This window comes from Macaca thibetana, chromosome 2, assembly GCF_024542745.1.
Source record: "Macaca thibetana thibetana isolate TM-01 chromosome 2, ASM2454274v1, whole genome shotgun sequence".
NCBI lineage: Eukaryota > Metazoa > Chordata > Mammalia > Primates > Cercopithecidae > Macaca > Macaca thibetana.
Window position 1 is genome coordinate 31,727,076 of NC_065579.1, and position 17,233 is coordinate 31,744,308.

At 46.4% G+C, this 17,233-nt stretch overlaps 2 protein-coding genes across 5 annotated transcripts in view; both read left to right on the forward strand.

The window, feature by feature from the left end:
* Positions 1-17,233, forward strand: part of DPH3 (diphthamide biosynthesis 3) — a 271,923-nt gene that overhangs the window by 151,047 nt on the left and 103,643 nt on the right. The window lies entirely within an intron of this gene.
* The window catches only part of RFTN1 (raftlin, lipid raft linker 1), a 203,402-nt gene that overhangs the window by 143,921 nt on the left and 42,248 nt on the right, over positions 1-17,233 (forward strand). For all 4 annotated transcript variants that reach the window (XM_050779561.1, XM_050779559.1, XM_050779563.1 and 1 more), the window contains exon 6: positions 5,753-5,956. In XM_050779561.1, the coding sequence (XP_050635518.1) occupies positions 5,753-5,956 (204 nt within the window). The remainder of the gene's footprint in view (positions 1-5,752; positions 5,957-17,233) is intronic.

The following is a 17,233-nucleotide window of genomic DNA, read 5'->3' on the forward strand; positions in this document are numbered from 1 at the left end:
CAGAGCCCACCTTCCTCCGAGACTCCTTCCAGACTTCCTGCCTTCTGTGAGAGGATTATTCACTGGAACCTCCCCAGGTGCCCAGGACCTTCCTGCTACCCTGTGGCCACTCACCTCCCTCACCCAGAATCTCGCCTGATGGCTGAACACACAGAAAAATTGACACCCAAAGCATTTTGGCTCCTATCCCATCACCCAAGTCCCTGTTCTCTCCTGGAGAAACAGACCCTGCTGGGGAGGAAGGGGTGAATGCGTGTGTTTCCGGAGGTGTTCAGCCCACCAGTGGATGAGAATTTCAGCTCTGCAGGGGTAGGCCGGGAAAAGGGATTAAAGCCTCCTTCGAGCCCAGTCTCCCTAGGCAGGTAGACACTGCCTGTCTCTACACATAGAGCAGTCCCTTTATCTCTGCTCCGGCTGCAAATCTCTGAAATTCAGGCAGCTCACTGTATCCCTTTCTCCTCCTTTGGTGGAATAAATGAGCCTTTGGGTTTTTCATACAGGGATCATTTCACATATAAGCCTTTCACTGGTCACGATAGCAGTCACCCTCCACGTGCACTATTCTGTGTCATCCTCGTGTTATCTCAGTTACTCCTCACAAAAGCTTTATGGCAGAAGATGCTATTACTATGTCTATTTTACAAATAGGGAGTGTCACCTTTTATACCCCCATACAGTTAAATTTCTTCATCACAGCTTGAGCATTTGGCCTCCCTGAAGGCTGGACGTCCAGGGACCCTGTCCCCACTGGTTGTGACCCTCACCTGACCCCCGGCCTCTCTCCTCATCTCTCTCCCGGGAAGTCCACTCCCCATCACTCCCCCACAGGCACACACAGTGCCCCCAGGCGCCCTCCCCACTGCCCGCTCAGCTCCCAGCTTGCCTTCTCTCCGGGCCCCCTAAGGACGCTGAAGTGTTTTTACTCCTCTTCTGCCAGGTGGGCTTAAATAGGCAATCACAGCAAGACAATTAAAAAAAATCCAGAGGGAGTCTCCCTCCTCTTCCCTCCGTCTCCTCAGTTAATTTATTTCCTTTAGAGGAGGCCTTGGGGAGAGGAATCTAGGCAGTGCCTGCTCAGACAGGACTTTCCAGTGGATTCTCTGTGCGGAAGCAGGGGCAGGTCGTGTCTCCCCATCTCTGCGGGCTCTGCGCAGCCGTCATGCCTCCTTGCCCCTGCAGGTTCTGGGGGAGGCCCGCCGCGTGCCGTGTGTTCCTCTACCTGCTTGCTGACTTTTGTTTCCTGGTCTAGGGGAATTTCCTTTTGGTTGAAGGTCCATGCTGTGCCATGATCACCTGAGCCTGTGCAGGGACAGCCTCAGCATCAAACGTTGCCACAACTTCCATCAGAGAAACCAGGAGGCTAGACAGGTTCACGAAAATTCTAATCATTCTCACTGTCACCAAAATAATAAGTCTTCCAAGCACTGCTCTTCCTACCCTGCACCTCCTCACTTAAAATGCTTAGAAATGTCAGCCAGAACCCCCAGCCTGTGATGCCAATCACATTTCTGACTGAGAGGATTTTATTCAGTAGCCCTCCCTGGCTGCCAGCTCATTGTGAATGGCCAAAACCTGGGGGTTGGGCTTTCCTGATGTAAGGGCTCCTTCCCTCCCCACTCCCTCGGGATAGTTGGACCCCATGATGCGGCCCCCTCCCAGATCTGACACCTGCCACCATCTCTCTGGCCTTTTACTCAGTCCATTAACAAACAGCTATTGAGCTCCCACCCGTGGTCATCAGCCCCTGCCTTCTGTGTCCTGATGAAATTAGTCTCTTGTTAGATTTGGGAAAGAGCCCAGGGTTTGGGGTTTGAAAGACTCTTGGCTGTGCCACTTACTGGCTTGTGATTTCTGGGGGATCCACTTAATGCTTCTGGGCACAGAACCAGTGCCACCCCCTCCCATCAAGGTTGGGAGAGTCACATGAGATGGTGAAGGTGAAAGGCCCTTATAAATAAGGGATACATGCCTGTGGCTGCTGTCATCCCTAGACGTGGATTCCCGTGGATTGTTGTGCATGCAGCGGTCCCTGCACTTTGCCTTTCCTGCTGCCCTGGCAAGTGGGCCTCACACTGGCCCAGAGGTGCCCTGCTATTAGTACCCAAGCCTGAGCGAAGCTTGAGCAGCCTTGCCCAGATCTAGGCATCTGGATGGAGTAGCCTAGGGCCCTTCTACCCTCCTGCCCTGCCTCGCCACCATGGTGCCCACTGCCTCCCTTCCCAATGCAAACCTTTCTGCTTAGTCCCTTCTGCCCATGACCTCAGCAGCCTGCAGTCCCCACCCAGTTTGGGCTGCCCAGCCAAGTGTGATGCCACTTGTTCCTTCCAGTGCAGCTAATGACCAGCTGCCTCTTCCTCCTACATCTAGCCCTTGGAACCCCAGATTTTCAGCTAGGCTCTAAACTCTTCTCTCCAGACCACAGGTCTCCTGGGACAGCAGGGCCCAGCCAGTCCCCTGCTTACCCTCAAGACCTGGGCTCTCTGGGGCCCCACCTGAAGGCAAACTGCAGCCTTCCATCCTGTGCCTGAGTCCCCATGCCCAGGCACAGATCTCAGGGCCAGACACCTGCCTCTTTCCTCCCCACTCCCTAGTAGCCTGGCAAGGCCTGAATGGACCAGGCTCCCAGGCCGGCGGGACTCAGCCACCCCCACCCTTGGGCCCCACGCTCCCTTAACCTGCCCTCGCTTTCTCCTCTGGTTGGCTTAGAGGTCAATACAGTGAACATATGTATAACAGGAGGGATCTAAATGAGACAAAGTGGGGGAAAGGGAGAGACGAGAAGACAGCCCCGATGCTCCTTGGGTGCTCTGCCAGTACAGTCCTTCAGCTACTCCCAGAACGTTCTCAACCCCTTTGGGACTCACTGTCCCATGTCTGGAAAAATCTTCCAGCTGGTCATGGCGGAGTCACAGAGCAGCTGAGAAAATTTAAACAAACATGGGGCTTCTTTTTGGAATCTTTGGTGCTTGCTCACGTGAGGATGTGTGTTGGAGAATGAGAATATTAAAACATCAAAGGACATCACTTTTGGACAGTTTCTCTTGGCTGGTTTCCATGTGGGTAGAGAAAGGACTGGGGACAAGGAGATGATGGGACAGAGGAGTGTACAAGGGTTACGCATATGCAATCAGGTTTCTCCCAATATTTCATTGCTGCTGATGCTTTGGAGGCTCTTCGTTCCAATGCTGTTTCCTTTTCCTGAGAAATTTATTTCTGTCTCTGGCTTCAGTCTGGCCCCCTAGGATCAAGCCGGGAAAGCTGTCAGCACCATCCACCTTTTCTGAGGGTCTCTGTCTTCCTCCACTGCACCCCCAGCATTCTCACTTCTCCTTTGGTCTTCCCCTTTTTCTGGTTCATTACGCATTTGGGAAAGTTCTGTTTTTGTCTTGCCATTGAGTGCCAGTTCCTTCTGTGTGATCAAGTGTTACCATGTAGTTTTGGACTTTGGCCACTTCCAAATTCCCCACCTACTTCTCCCATACAGAGGCTGTGATTTTTTTTCTTCTTCTTAATTCATTTGCATTTGTGCTTGACTGTAGCAGGCTGTAGCGAGTGGTGCTGTGGCCCATGTTGGGGTCACCTTTGGACAGCTCTGGCCAAGCCCACAGCTTCCTTAGCCTCTCTACCTGCAGACATTCTCGGGAATGGGCCCTGGGGAATGAATGATTCAGGAGTGACTTTCAGTTTATGAGGATAAATGTCCCACGTTCCTTGCCCTTGGTGGGTGAATCTGAGGTGTGTTTTACATAGTATCTCAGGGCCCCTGTTGGGATTGAGCCCTAGTTGCCCCAGTGGTAACATGCTCTTCAGTGCATTCATTCACTGGTATCATCTCCATCTCCTCCCTGTTTTCCATTCCTACTCCTTCCCTCTTTCCTGGGATCTCTTCCCAAATAAACTACTTGCACAGGAAAGCTTGCAGGGTCTGCTTTAGAAGGAATCCAAATAAACCCAGGAACTCACTAAAACCTTGCTTATCCTCTTGCCCTCGGTAGCTGCAGCTTTTAATTGAACCCGTGACACCCAGGACTGGAAAACACCCGATCATCCAGTTCACCTCCTGCCCACCCCAGCCCCAATTTATGGCTGGATTCCCTCCATTACGAACCTCCTCTGTGTCGCTCCATTTCTACAGTTTGTATTTTGAACTCACAAACTAGTCTAGTGATTGCCAGCTCCATACACCAATACCTAATTTCTGGTGTGGAAGTACTTCCGGCCTGGGGATGGCTTCCTGAGTAAGCAGGAGGGCTGAGAAAAGCAACTTGGGATGGGAGGATGAACAGGCTAGAACTGGTGTTGAAAATCCAGGTGCCACTTCCAAAGATGGGCACCTTCCTTTCCTAGTTGTTCTACTGGATGGAAACCCTAAAATGACTGCTGTTTGTTTAGGTATTGCTGATGACAAAGTAATATGGCCCAGCGTTGTCCCTAGAGATCTCTGCTGGTGTTCGCTCAGATGGGGCTGTGAGAAGACTTTGTGACCTATGGGAGATAATTTTAGATGTTAGATGAACGTATTTGGTGTTAATGTGCTTTATCGTCACCCCTTGTTTTTGGCAAGTGGTAGTGGACTGCCGTCACAGTCGTGAAACAAAGTTTCCTTTTTTAAAAAAAAAAAAGTATTTGTTTAAATAAAGGAAAGTGAGTCCATTAAAAAAAATCAACTAGTACTTGGATACCACAAAACATTGTGAGATATTGAAATCTGAGAAACAGCATCAGAGAGTGTGGGTTCAGGTGTCTCATGCAGGGAGCATGAATGTGCTTTGTCCTTCTTGCTAATGTCAACCATTGTTTATGACCTTTAAATTCTTGTTTCAAAGAAGGGTGGGGATTTTCTTATGATTTAACAAGATATTTTTGGAAACCAAAGCATATTCCTGACTAGCCTGTGTAAGCAAGACTTTTTAAGCTGGGTCAACTGATTGCTTGACTAAATGAGGAGCACAAAAATAGACTCTCAGACTTAGATTGAAATTCCAGGTATTTGCTTCTGGAGGCTGCTACTGCTAACCCATGCCCAGCCGCACGTAGGCAGGCGCGGCTCAGCTGCTGGGTGGCAGTGACTATTGATTGCTGAAGAACTGAGCTATAAATGAAGGAACCGAAAGCTCAGCGCCTCATCCCCAGTGCCTTCTTGGCTGTTTGGACCGACCTGCCACTCCAGGCAGGAACTCTCATTTACGGGAACATATTTATTTTTACATATCAATGATGTATTTTTGATGTACTTGATTAAGTATTATGGGTTCAGCCCCAGGAAACACTACTGCAGTTTATAAATAGTGAGTTCAGGAGTGTACAAGGTTCCTGGAATTAGAGCAGTATTTTTGTTTTTATGTGTCTCTGTACATTTACTTTTTCAAAGACCACTCTCTCCCAAATATGTCTGCTTTTATTTCTAAAACACATTTTTGTATGACTTTCTAGAACCATCTGCTGTGGTCTTTTCTCAAACACCTAGCTGTGCACAGTAATCCCAGATAACAGCTATTCATTATATTCCAGATTAAAAACCTAAGTCCCCCATCAGAAGCCCAACCTTTCAGGTCCATGTTACTTTAAGCCAGCCTCAACTTACTACTTGGAATGAGGCTTTATTATCTGGCAGCAATACAGCCTCACAGAGATTTCAGTGTTCATCATATCATTTATTCAGGCTCCTGAGAGGTTCCACTAAACCCGATGAAGCAGATTTTTATCATCAGTTGACCTCTTCTCTCTCCACTGCCTTTACAAATCCCAACAGAAATGGAGATCTTCACCCTTTTCAACAAACCGAAAAGCCATCAGAAGTGCCGGCAATACTACCCTGTCACCATTCCTCTCCGTGTCTCCAAGAATGACCAGACAGTGAACGGCTTGGACGCCAACTGGTTAGAGCACATGAGCGACCACTTCCGGAAAGGAGGCGTGCTGGTGAATGCCGTCTTCTACCTTGGAACGGTGAACGGTATGTTTGGAATTCACAGTCCTCGGTGGCCCTTTGTGAACTTTGCTTCTAACTCTTGAAATCTTAGTCCCTCTTCAGAGCCTGCTTCACTCAGAAAGCTCTGCAGCCGATAACTGTGCTGCATTTTATTTCTAATTAACACATCTTGAGGAACTTTCCATAAAGCCCAGGGCCTGTGCTCTCTAAACCTCTCTAGGAGTCAGCCAGGTATCTTCTGAAATGACAGAGAAAGTGGAGTGATTCTATTTCATGGAAGGTGGCCTCAGTCTCTGTTGCTTTTAAAGGCTTTTAAAAAGATTGTTCCCTGGATTTGTTAATTACCCCCTGGGATTGTGCCATTCCAAAGTGCAAATTGTTTGTAGACACTATTACAGTTGAAGTAGCAGTAGCAGCACCTTGAAATTAACAGCAGAGAAATAAATTGAACAGCCTGGTTTCTGTAAGCTTCACTGAGACACACACTGTTCCCAGGTCTCCCAGCACCCGGTACGCCCTCCCCAGTAATGTGTTGTCTCTAGTGGTTTGCTGCATGGGATAGCACTATTGATGTCAGCTCTCCTAAGGCAGAAAGTCTGCCCACAGTGGGAAAATGTGTCAAACAAAGAAAGGGCTTTGGGTTAACGAGAAGGCAAGTTGAGTCACCAGGGTGTGTCAAATCCGGGAGGCAATTTGGGGAGTGGGACCAACGTGCCAGCACGTGCGTATCCTGAGGGCTGCCAGTCAGCAGGATTCCTAAGTGAAACCTAACATCAAATTTGTCAATCCCAGCAAAACCTGGCAGGGGGCGTCAACAGTACCGTGTGTTGTTGTTGAGCCGTTTTCTCTCAAGCATTAGCAGAGTCATGAACAGAGTTTGGATTCTACAGTGTTTGCAGTCCTTGAAATTCCAGCAAGCATCCTGAGAATGAGACCATTCTGAATTCTAAATGAATGTACTTTAAATCATCCAAAGCCTTAGAACATGATAGAGAACAGACAGGTCTTAATTTTGCATGCAAGTCTCTAAGTATCATTGTCTAATGTTGACATGTTATCATAGTAGCAGCAGGCGTTGTATAGTGTAATGGTCCATAACCATTTGTTGAATGCATGAATGACACCAGAAAGGTGATTGGCTTGTTAAGAATACATCCAGAGCAGGGCTGTCCAATAGAAGTGCCCGTGATGATGGAGGTGTTTGTTCTGTATCTGGGTTGTCCAGTATGGCGGCCACCAGCTGCCTGCGGCTACTAAGCACTTGAAATGTGGATACTGCGGCTGAATAATTGAGTTTTAAAATTCATTTAACTTTCATTAATTTAAGTTTACATAACTCTATGTGGCTAGTGGCTAGGGTCACTGGTCAGTGTGCACTTGGTCAGTGCAGTTCTAGAATATCATGTCTTTAATACAACTAATGTAGGGTTACTTCTGTGCCCTAGTGGCAAGGTGGGTAACCTCTCTCTACACAAGGAAGCCCTCCATGGGTACCTGCAAAGTTCCCCAAAGCCAGGGGTTGTCACAGTCTGGTTTGAGATGCATCATAAAACACCAGTCGCAGTACATGCTTGGGGCCAACTTGGGACAGATGTTTACAGCCTGACTTACCAGTGTTAGGGGAGGCCAGGGAGGAACCTTTGGCTCCCTGTTTCCTGCAGGGACACCCCATTGCCTGTCTTGGGTTGTGGCAACAGTGGCTCCTTTCATCCCCTCTTGGTGCCCATAGATGCTCTCTGTGGCCGTGCATAGTTTTACATTCCTCCCTAGGAAACTGATGGTTAGTTGTTGAAGGTGTATAGGGAGGTGCTGGAGATAGTGGATACCCAAGTGACCACTTGGAATTTCTTCCCCTCTTAGGAAAACTAGGGCATCAAAAGGAAGGTTTTCTCTTTGACCCCACTGCCTGAGCATGTCAGGGGCCCTAAGACCCCCAAGAAAGAACACCTGGAACGTTCACAAACCCATTTACTGTTCCTCTACCATCATGGTTTGGCGATCAGGGCTGAGTTAGCCCCCTCTACTCCCCGTCACCCCACTCTTCAACCTGGAGTCCAGAAACGCAGACAACTTAGACAGCTTTTTCTTCAGATTTGACTTGAGTGTTTGAAATACTGTTGTAGCCTCCCTTGGCTTTAACCGCATTAAATTCATTCTTCCTGTCCTGAAGACAGAACATGAAATTTCCCCTGGCAAGCGCAACTATGAAGTCCTCCACAGGGCCCAGGCATCTTCCTGTGTGCAGCCCATATCTTAAAGCTCCACCATAGCTGTTTGTATCTATGTCAGGGAGGGCTGCAATATTCTCAGAACAAAATGAATTGAAACCCACTCTGATTTTAAACACAATTTCACCGTTTATATGTCTTTTGGGAGGGAGAGTGTGACTGGGAGTAATGCTTACTGGGTTAGGGTGTTTCTGCTCTGGAAAAGTTCAAGGTTTCCGTTGGCCAGGGATGAAATACGTGTGTGTTCTTTTCCCAGAATTAAGAAAAAAAATGGCAAGCTAATCATAATCATAAGAGGAACCTATTTCTAATGAGATAATTAGTGTCCTTACAAATAAATCTGGCAGAGCTAGAAGCACATCTTTAAGCTGTTTGCCATCTGGAAAGGTACCAGTCATGACTCCTAAATAGAAATTTATATTCCAAAGTATTTTCCACAGAGTCATAAAGCTCATGAGAACTTTGTCCCATAAACAAGGTGATGTTTCAGCCCAAATTACCCAGTGCAGACTCCAGAGCTTCTGTTCTGGAGGCATTACTCCCCTCCCCATGCCTCCCACCCCAGGACATAGAAAGACTTGTACATTCCTCAAGTTTGGGCTCCTGCTCATGGTCTCCAGGACTCCTCTCCCTGGGTCATTCATTAAACCTTAGACTGACCAGGTGTCTTGGGCTGGGGGAGGCTCTGCCCGTGAGCTCTGGCAAGCTTAGGGCACAGAGGAGGGGCGTAGTGACGACCGTGGACACCTAGCGGGTGCTTTGTGTGGGTGCTGGGCTCAGCAATTCAAACTTAGCATTGACTTCATCCTCGCAATACCTCAGTGAAGTAGGTACTGTTGTTATGCCTGTGTTATAGCTGTGGAAACTGAGGCACAGAGACATTATGTCATTGTCAAGGTTACTGGCTAGTAAGAGCAAGAAGGTGGCAGAAGAAAGAAGGGAGTAGGCAGATAAAAGGACCATGAGGTGGGCGGGATAGAAGAGGAAAGACGTGGCTATGCTGGCAGGAGTTGTGGCCCCCAGCGGGACTTTGGCGGCTCCCCTGGTCGGGAGAGGAGGACTCCAGGGTCACTCTAGGGAGGTGGCAGGACCCGATGGAAGCAAGAATGAGTCCAGGGGCCACACAGCAGAGCAGCCAGGCACTCAGGAACATGTCGGCCAGTGAGATGAAGGCCAGGCTCTCTATTTCTAGAGGATGGGAAAGACTAGGAGGAGAGACCCCAAGCTGAGCTGGCTGTTGTGGAGGAGTTGGGTGGGAGTCAGGAGTTCGGGATAAGATTGAGGCTGCCCAACCCTGAAGACCCAGTGAGGAGGCTGATTTTTCACAAGGCTTCTGGGCCTGCAGAATTGCTGCTGCCATCACCAGCCACTGAGGCTGCTGCTGCTGCCACCATCTCGCTTGCCCTGCCTTGCCTAGCATTGCTCTTGTTCTGTCCTATCCCCTGCCCCCAACTACCCTCTTTGCCCTGCCTTCCCTGCCCCACCCCCCTGCCCACTCCTGCTCCTTGTTCCTCATACCCTTGGCCTGTCCTTGCCCTTTCCTACCCTGGCAGTCCTCCATCTCTTTGTTTCAGAAATGGCCTTTGCAGCTGATTATCCAAACCAGAATCTTCTCCAGCAACAGTCAGCGTTTGCGGTGACTGTATCCTCACTTCTCTTTTTGCCTAGAAGAGCTTTTTTCTTTCCCTGACTGCTTGAAAGGAACCTAGCCTCTCATTCTGCAGAATGGCCTGCATGATGGCTTCATCTGATCAGCGCTCATGGTGTCACTGATCTTATTTCTCCAACCTCTATTTCTCGTAACCTGGAAGTTAGTTCTAAGGCCTTGATAAATTAAGAATTATGACAAGAATCTATTCCAGGCAATGTGTTCTCCATGCTGCATCACATAGGGGTCACATGGTCACACACCCAGATGTCTCTCTGTTCCCACCTTTTTAAAAGATTAGGTCTCCCTTGAGACTTTCTCCGGTGCCCCAGCTGCATCTAAATCCAAGTTAACACTTGGTATTTATACCACCTTTTTTGACACCTAGTGTATCCTCCATAACCATATATTTGCAAGATACATATGTAAACCACATGTACATGGTTTAAATAAATATGTATTAAATATGTGGGGTGTACATTTTATATAGACATATTCACAACCAACCCCCCAGGCAGGTCCTACTTTTTGTACTTTCTTAACACCACGGTGCCTGTATTCAGAAGGTGACTAATGATAATTCTGGATGATGCTCAACAATGTCAGTGGTGATGAGGGGAAAAGCTGATATTGGAGTGTTTCACCAGGAACCAGCAGGTTTTGGGGTGGGACTGGTAAAAGAGGGAGAATGAAGTAGTAGCAGGTGTTTCTGATAGCCACTCCCTTGGGACACCACCCGTCTCCAGGAATGTCTGGCCTAGTGGTTACAGGCAGGCCTTCTACTTCAAAGAAGCCACTTAATAATGTAGGAGCTAAATTGCACATATGCCATTAAATGCATTTTCTCATGTGTCCATAGGACACTTTTAAAAAACTTTTATTGCAGTTTAGCACACACGTAAAAAATTGTACAGATCATAGGATATAGCTCAGTGGCTTTTCACATGGTGAACACATCCATGTCACCAGCACATAGATCAAGAAATAGAACAGATCAAGCCCCTAGAAGCCCCTGCATGTCCCGCACTGTTTCTATCCCCCCGGGGTAAGCACAGTCCCTACTTGAAACACTATTGATGAGTTTTGAACTGTATACAAACTTTATACACTTGTCGTTGTGGAATTCGTCCACATTTTTACATGTAATTGCAGACCATTTTCTCTCATTGCTGTGTGCTATTCCATTGTGTCAGATACACAGCTATATATATAACTTAGCCATTTACAAGCAAATTTTTATTCTTTTTTTTTTTTTTTGCCCCATATAGGACAGCATGGCATCTGTACAGATGTAGCCCCAAACAGAAGCCCTAAGCCCATCTCATTGTGCCCTGACTGAAATCTCATCCTAACCACCAAGGCAGAGAGAGTATGGTGCAGTGGTCAGAAAACACCAGCTCTGCAAGGGTAGAAACGTAGCCTGTTTAGCACCTACCCCCAGCTCCTCAAACAGGGTCTGCCTCATCATAGTAGTAGCTCAGTAAATGTCTATTGTTGAAAACGGGTAGGTTTTAGGATCAAACAAATCACATTTCAGATCTGGTTTGACCCTTGTATTCCATATGAACATGGACTAATCATTTAACTCAGTTGTCTACCCACTAAAAGGGAATGACATCTCTTACAGAATTTTGGGGAGGATTCAATGAAAAGCCTTGAGTGCACCTGGCAGAGTGCCTCCCATCCAGCTAACACTGAATCAGAATGTTTCTTCCCTATCTGGTCAGTTAAATGGTGCTACAACTTGCAAGCTAACCCTTTTCCAGCTGAAGAGGAGTAATATCTTTTCTAGATTATTCAGTGCCTCAAATTGAGAATGTAGAAAGGCAGGCAGACCCAGAGCAGCAGTGAGTGTTCAAGAAGCAAGAGAAGGCAGCAGCCTTGCTCATTCTTTGGTTAATAGAGCAACTTAGCTGCAGGGTGATTGGGAAGCAACATGGCACCGTTACCTGGGATTGGTTGAGCAGTGATTACATTTGCCATGGGATCACATGTCATATGACTGCATGTGCAATTGTGCTTATGCAGTTGGCCAGTGCCAATCCTGGAATCAAGGTGGTGCCAAGAGCACTGCAGCCTCTGATCGAGAGAAGGCGCCCTCAGAGAGCCAAGAGCATCTGTTATGCCAGCTACTCCAGGGTAGACAGTCTAGTCTAGTCTAGCTTGTTTAAAGGAGAATAGTAACACTTTGTGTTTAACCCTGCAAAAATAGACCAAATGCACTGACGGCTTGTCATGGCGTGCACATTCAGGCTAGACTTTGGCAAAGCAGAGCACCCTAGGGCTGAGCCTGAAGGTTAGCTTGATAGACAGAGTCTTAATGTCTCAGAGGCTGCAGAAGAGTGGTTGCCTCATAGAATTTACCTCTTTTCCCACATCCTTCTTGTAAGTCATAAGCTTGGAATATTAAGGTGGCCTTTTACCAAAAGACCAGCATCAAATATTTATACAGTACGAGGGCAGATAGCTTTTTGTGCACAGTAGGGAAGCATCTTCGCTTTAATAAAAAATGCAGTGATAATGGAATGTTTTCCATAGATGGAGGGCAGTTTAACCTTTTTACGTTGGAGCCTTCACTCTAAGATAGACCTATTTATACCCAACTCAGTGCACATTATAGTGAGGCTGAGCCATGAAGGTAATGAGGAGACAAGGAGTGGACAAGGCCGTCAAAACAAGAGACTCTGTAAAAGCCCAGCTGTCTGCTCTCTGTGGTTCATTGACTTTTTTGCTGTTACAGATAACCAGATTTTGACAGCCATTCTGAACTTCAGCTTCATGGTTAAGTAGGTGAATCAGTGCTCTGGATTCAGAATACTGGAGGATTAGGCTAAGGTGGGGAGACTGGGAAGCAGGCAGTGGATGAGTGTGTTCTGGGTGGATCTGGGTGTGTTCCTCCTTCATGCCCCCAAGCTAGCTGTAGCTTTCCCTGCTGACTACACAGCCCCGTTCCCAGGCCTGACTCAGGAGGAAGGAGAGGAAGCCCAGCAGGGGATGGAGAAAAAGTCTGGATGGGCTGAGTGTCCCCTTCCCTCGTCTGGACCTCAGCTCTGCCATGCTCGCCATGGGCAGGCTAAACACCATCAGATAATTTATGTTGAATTAGGCACTTAAATACTTAAAGCACGTGGCAGGCACTTTTAAAGGGCTTGGAGGTTTTCCATTGAGAAGATCTGTAGGTAGATGCTTTGGAAATTTGATATAACATATTTTTGTAGAAGTCTTGAGGAAATGTGTGCTGTGTTGATACAATCCTGATGGAATCATTGTCTTCTGGTCTCAAGCATGCCCAGGTCAGGATTTGGGAGGGCTTTACTCGAAGGGGTCTCTCAGGACTCCTGGAGTGTTACCCAGAACTTAAAAAGTGAGCTGGACTATGGTCCATACTCACCTTGGACCCCAAAATACCTGTGACATGATTTAGCTGTACAGCAGCTGTTTTTCCCTGATCACCTATGAAACATGTCTCTTAGGAGGCCATGGAATAAGCACACAGGAGAAACTTTTCAGCAAAGCAGATGAGAGAGGCAAGCTTAGCACCTGCCAAGGCGTTTGATAACAGACTCTCAGGATAGGAAACAAGAAGCTGGAGCATGTTATTGGTTTACCCATAGGGCTCTTACTTGAAATGGAGAATTACCTTATGTTGGGATAATATCAGGATAAGGCTGCTGTGCTCTTTACCCTTACAGCCATGGTTTTGTTGAACCGGTTAGGCCTCCCTATTATCTGGAATAAGGACCCACGCTAAGCAAAGTACTGTGGTCTTGTTTTTAGGTCTAGGTTGGGCATTGTGTCAGTCAGCTATTGCTCCAATAATGCTGTGTAACAAACCACTTCAGAACTCATTGGCTTACAGTGGTAACAATTTACTCTGGCAGATTTTGGGGTTGGCTGGAGTAGCTCTGTTGAGGCAGACCTGGTCTCAGCTGGGCTCCACTGGGGCAGCTCTGCTCCATTTGTCCTTCATCTCCCTAGAACCAACTGGCTAGCTGAGGCATGCCCTCTCAACGTAATGGCAAAGACACAAGAGGCCAAGCTCAACCACACATGTACTTTTTATGCCTCTGCTTGCATTACACCTGCTAATATCCCATTGGCCAAGCAAGTCAGATGAACAGAGCCCTAAGTGGCTGGCCTCCCCACCAGTCAATTTAGTCTTAACCGCCTTCTCTCCTGATTCTGCTGCTCACCTGGTCCTTGACTGTCCTTCATTTACTCTGCATGTCAGGCTGGCTGTCCCTTCCTCCTGGAACTCTCAAACCCTGCAGATCCATATTCCTTGCTTGCTTAGTTCACTTGAAGTGGGGAACCCTACCCTGATGCCTCTTTCAAAAATAGCCACCACCACTGTGTCCACTTTCACTCTCCCCTTGGCCCACTTGGTATTTTTCTAGGATTTGTCACCTCTGACATGGTGTTATTGTCTTCCTCCTCCACTGCAAGGTAAGCTTCATGGAGGCAGGGACTTTGTCTTGCTGCTCGTGAGATCTCTAGTGACTACAGGACTACTTGGCACATAATAGATTCCCAGTAGGTGTCATAATGAATGGCTGGAAGGTTATTCAGGGTAAACTTGAACTCCAGTAACATGTCACTCACCCTTCTGAGGCCCCATCTTCCATTTTTAGACTCCTCTAAGGAAAGTTTTTCTATTTAGATTATACTAATATCATCTCCCCATAGTTTTAAAAAACTCTTGGATTCTAGTTATGCCTTCAAGAGCCTTGTAGACAGAAAAAGGACATTCTCTGTCATCTGTGTTGTCCATTTACTTGTGTTACACCTGATTTAACTTGTTAATAACCTCACAGAAAAGGAAGGACATAAAAGAAAACTCAAATTGTATGTAATTCCACCACCTATAACTGCTGCTAGCATTTTGTGTATTTCCTTAAAGTTTGTCTAAACCGTTTTAACATAAAAATCCATACTGAGCTCATGTGGCAGTTTTATATCCTAGTTTTTCTCCATAATATTGTATCTAAAGCATTTTTCTGAATCGTTAAATTCCCATGATATTTTTAGGGACAGCCTAGTGTTATACAGAAATCTCCAAATTTAACTATTTTTCTATGGTTAAATCTTTGGATTGTTGAATATTTAGATTAAGTTTTTAAGTAATTTTATAAGTAATGCTTATAGATGGATATTTGATGGTGTTGGAGGTTATTACCTCACGATAGACAAGAAGGGTAAGCTTTCTGGGTGAAAGAGGATGGACTTTTTGTGGCAAGATCCTGCAAATTTGTTAAATTGCTTTCTAGAAAGACTGTACAGTTAAAATTCCCTTAAGCACTATAAACTTTCCCATATCACCACACCTTTACCAGCAGTGAGAATTTTCTTTTCAAAATTTGTCACCTTGCTAAATAAAAAAGAAGTTGAGGCCTGGAGCAGTGGCTTATGCCTGTAATCCCAGCACTTTGGGAGACCAAGGATCACTGGAGTTCAGCAGTCCGAGACCAGCCTCTACAATGGTGTGAGACCCCATCTCTACAAATAATAAAAACAGCTAGGGGTGGTGGCATGTGCCTGTGGTCCCAGCTACTGGGGAGGCTGTGGTGGGAGGATCACTTGAGCCCAGGAGGTTGAGGCTGCAGTGAGCCGTGATTGTGCCATGGCACTCCAGTCTAAGAGACAGAGTGAGACCCCATCTCAAACAAACAAACAAAAAAGAGATTGCAATTGTTTTTCAATGTTTACTGGCCATGGAAAGAGAGAGAGAATTAATTAATTGCTAGTTTATGTCCTTTGTCTCTAATGGTGTTTTAGTATTTTTAACTATCTGTAAAAGCTTTTTACATATAAAAATATTGAGCTTAGTCTTTATTTTTGTTATTGTTGTTGCAAATAATTTTCTCATGTTGATGACCTTTTGTTTATGGGGTCTGTTGGGAGCCAAAGCTAAATATTGTTATATATTCACATCTGTCAGTCTTTTTCTTTGTGAATCTAGAAAATACTGGGAGTTCCAGGAACTCCAGTGTGATTCAGGGGACTTTCTGAATTTGTCTCCCTTCCTCCCCATGGAGGAAAAAAAAAAAAAAAAAAGTCACATTATTATGGATTTGTCCTATTAAAAATTGTCCTTTTAAAAGAGCATATCATTGAAATGTGCTTTGTATGTGCATTTGTTTACTAGGACTGTCATAAAAAAAAATACCACACACCAGGTGGCTTAAACAACAGACACTTATTTTCTCTCAGTTCTGGAGGCTAGAAGTCCATGGTCAAGGTTCCAGCAACTTCAGTTTCTGGCTAGGGCTCTCTTCCTGGCTTGCAGACAGCCACCTTCCTGCTGGGTCCTCACGTGGCTTTTCCTCTTTACACGTGCCAGGTGAGGGAGAGAGAAGGCTCTGGTTTCTCTTCCTCTTCTAATAAGGACACCAGTCCTGTTAGACTAAGGCCCCATCCCACCCTAGTTAAAGGAGGACTAGGACCTCATTTAACCTTAATTACCTTCCTAAAGGCTCTGTCTCCAAATATAGTCACATTGTGGGTTAGGGCTTCAACATACGAATTTTGGGAGGACACAATTCAGTCCATAATATTATGATTGAGCAGTGTTTATAGCATCAAATCTGGGAACCAAGAGAGATTGTCTGTCCATAATCCCACAGATGAGAGACCCAGCCCTTGAAAGAGTCACATCACCTTTCAGGATACAGCCCAGCCCCAAACCACTTGCTTCTAAGTCAGTCTTCTTTCCCCAAATCCCTTATCAAAATGGGCCTAGGACATTTACGAGCCATGTACCAAACAAAGGGGTAAAAGGTGCTTCCCTTAGTGTATTCTGTAAGGGCAAGGACTCTGTTCTGTATTTTTTTTTTTTGGAGACAAGAGTCTCACTCTGTCTTCCAGGCTGAATACAGTGGTGCTATCTCAGCTCACTGCAACCTCTGCCTTCCAAGTAGCTGAGATTACAGGTGCACCCCACCACGCCCAGCTAATTTTTTGTATTTTAGTAGAGATAGGGTTTCACTGTGTTGCCCAGGCTGGTCTCGAACTCCTGAGGTCGGGGAATCTGCCTGCCTTGGCCCCCCAAAGTGCTGGGATTACAGGCATGAGCCACTGCGCCCAGCCTGTTCTATATTTCTTTTACCCTCGTTGCCTACGATAGTTTTTGATCATGCTATACATTTCATGTATACTTGTCGAATTGTACAGAGTTCAGAACCTGGTACATTGACTACAGCAGTGCCCAGGGAAACATTTCCAGTGGTAAATTATTTGGGAAAATTCCCTCTCCCCCACATTCCACCTCTTGACAAGAGCTGCCTAAAATGCTGTCTGGACAGCAGCCCACATCATGTGAACTTCCAAGAATCAACGCATCTAGAATGCATCTGACAAGCTCAGATCTGGTGTGTTATATCTCTTCCCTTTAAAAAAAAAAAAAAAACCCTCACCTAAATATAGTTT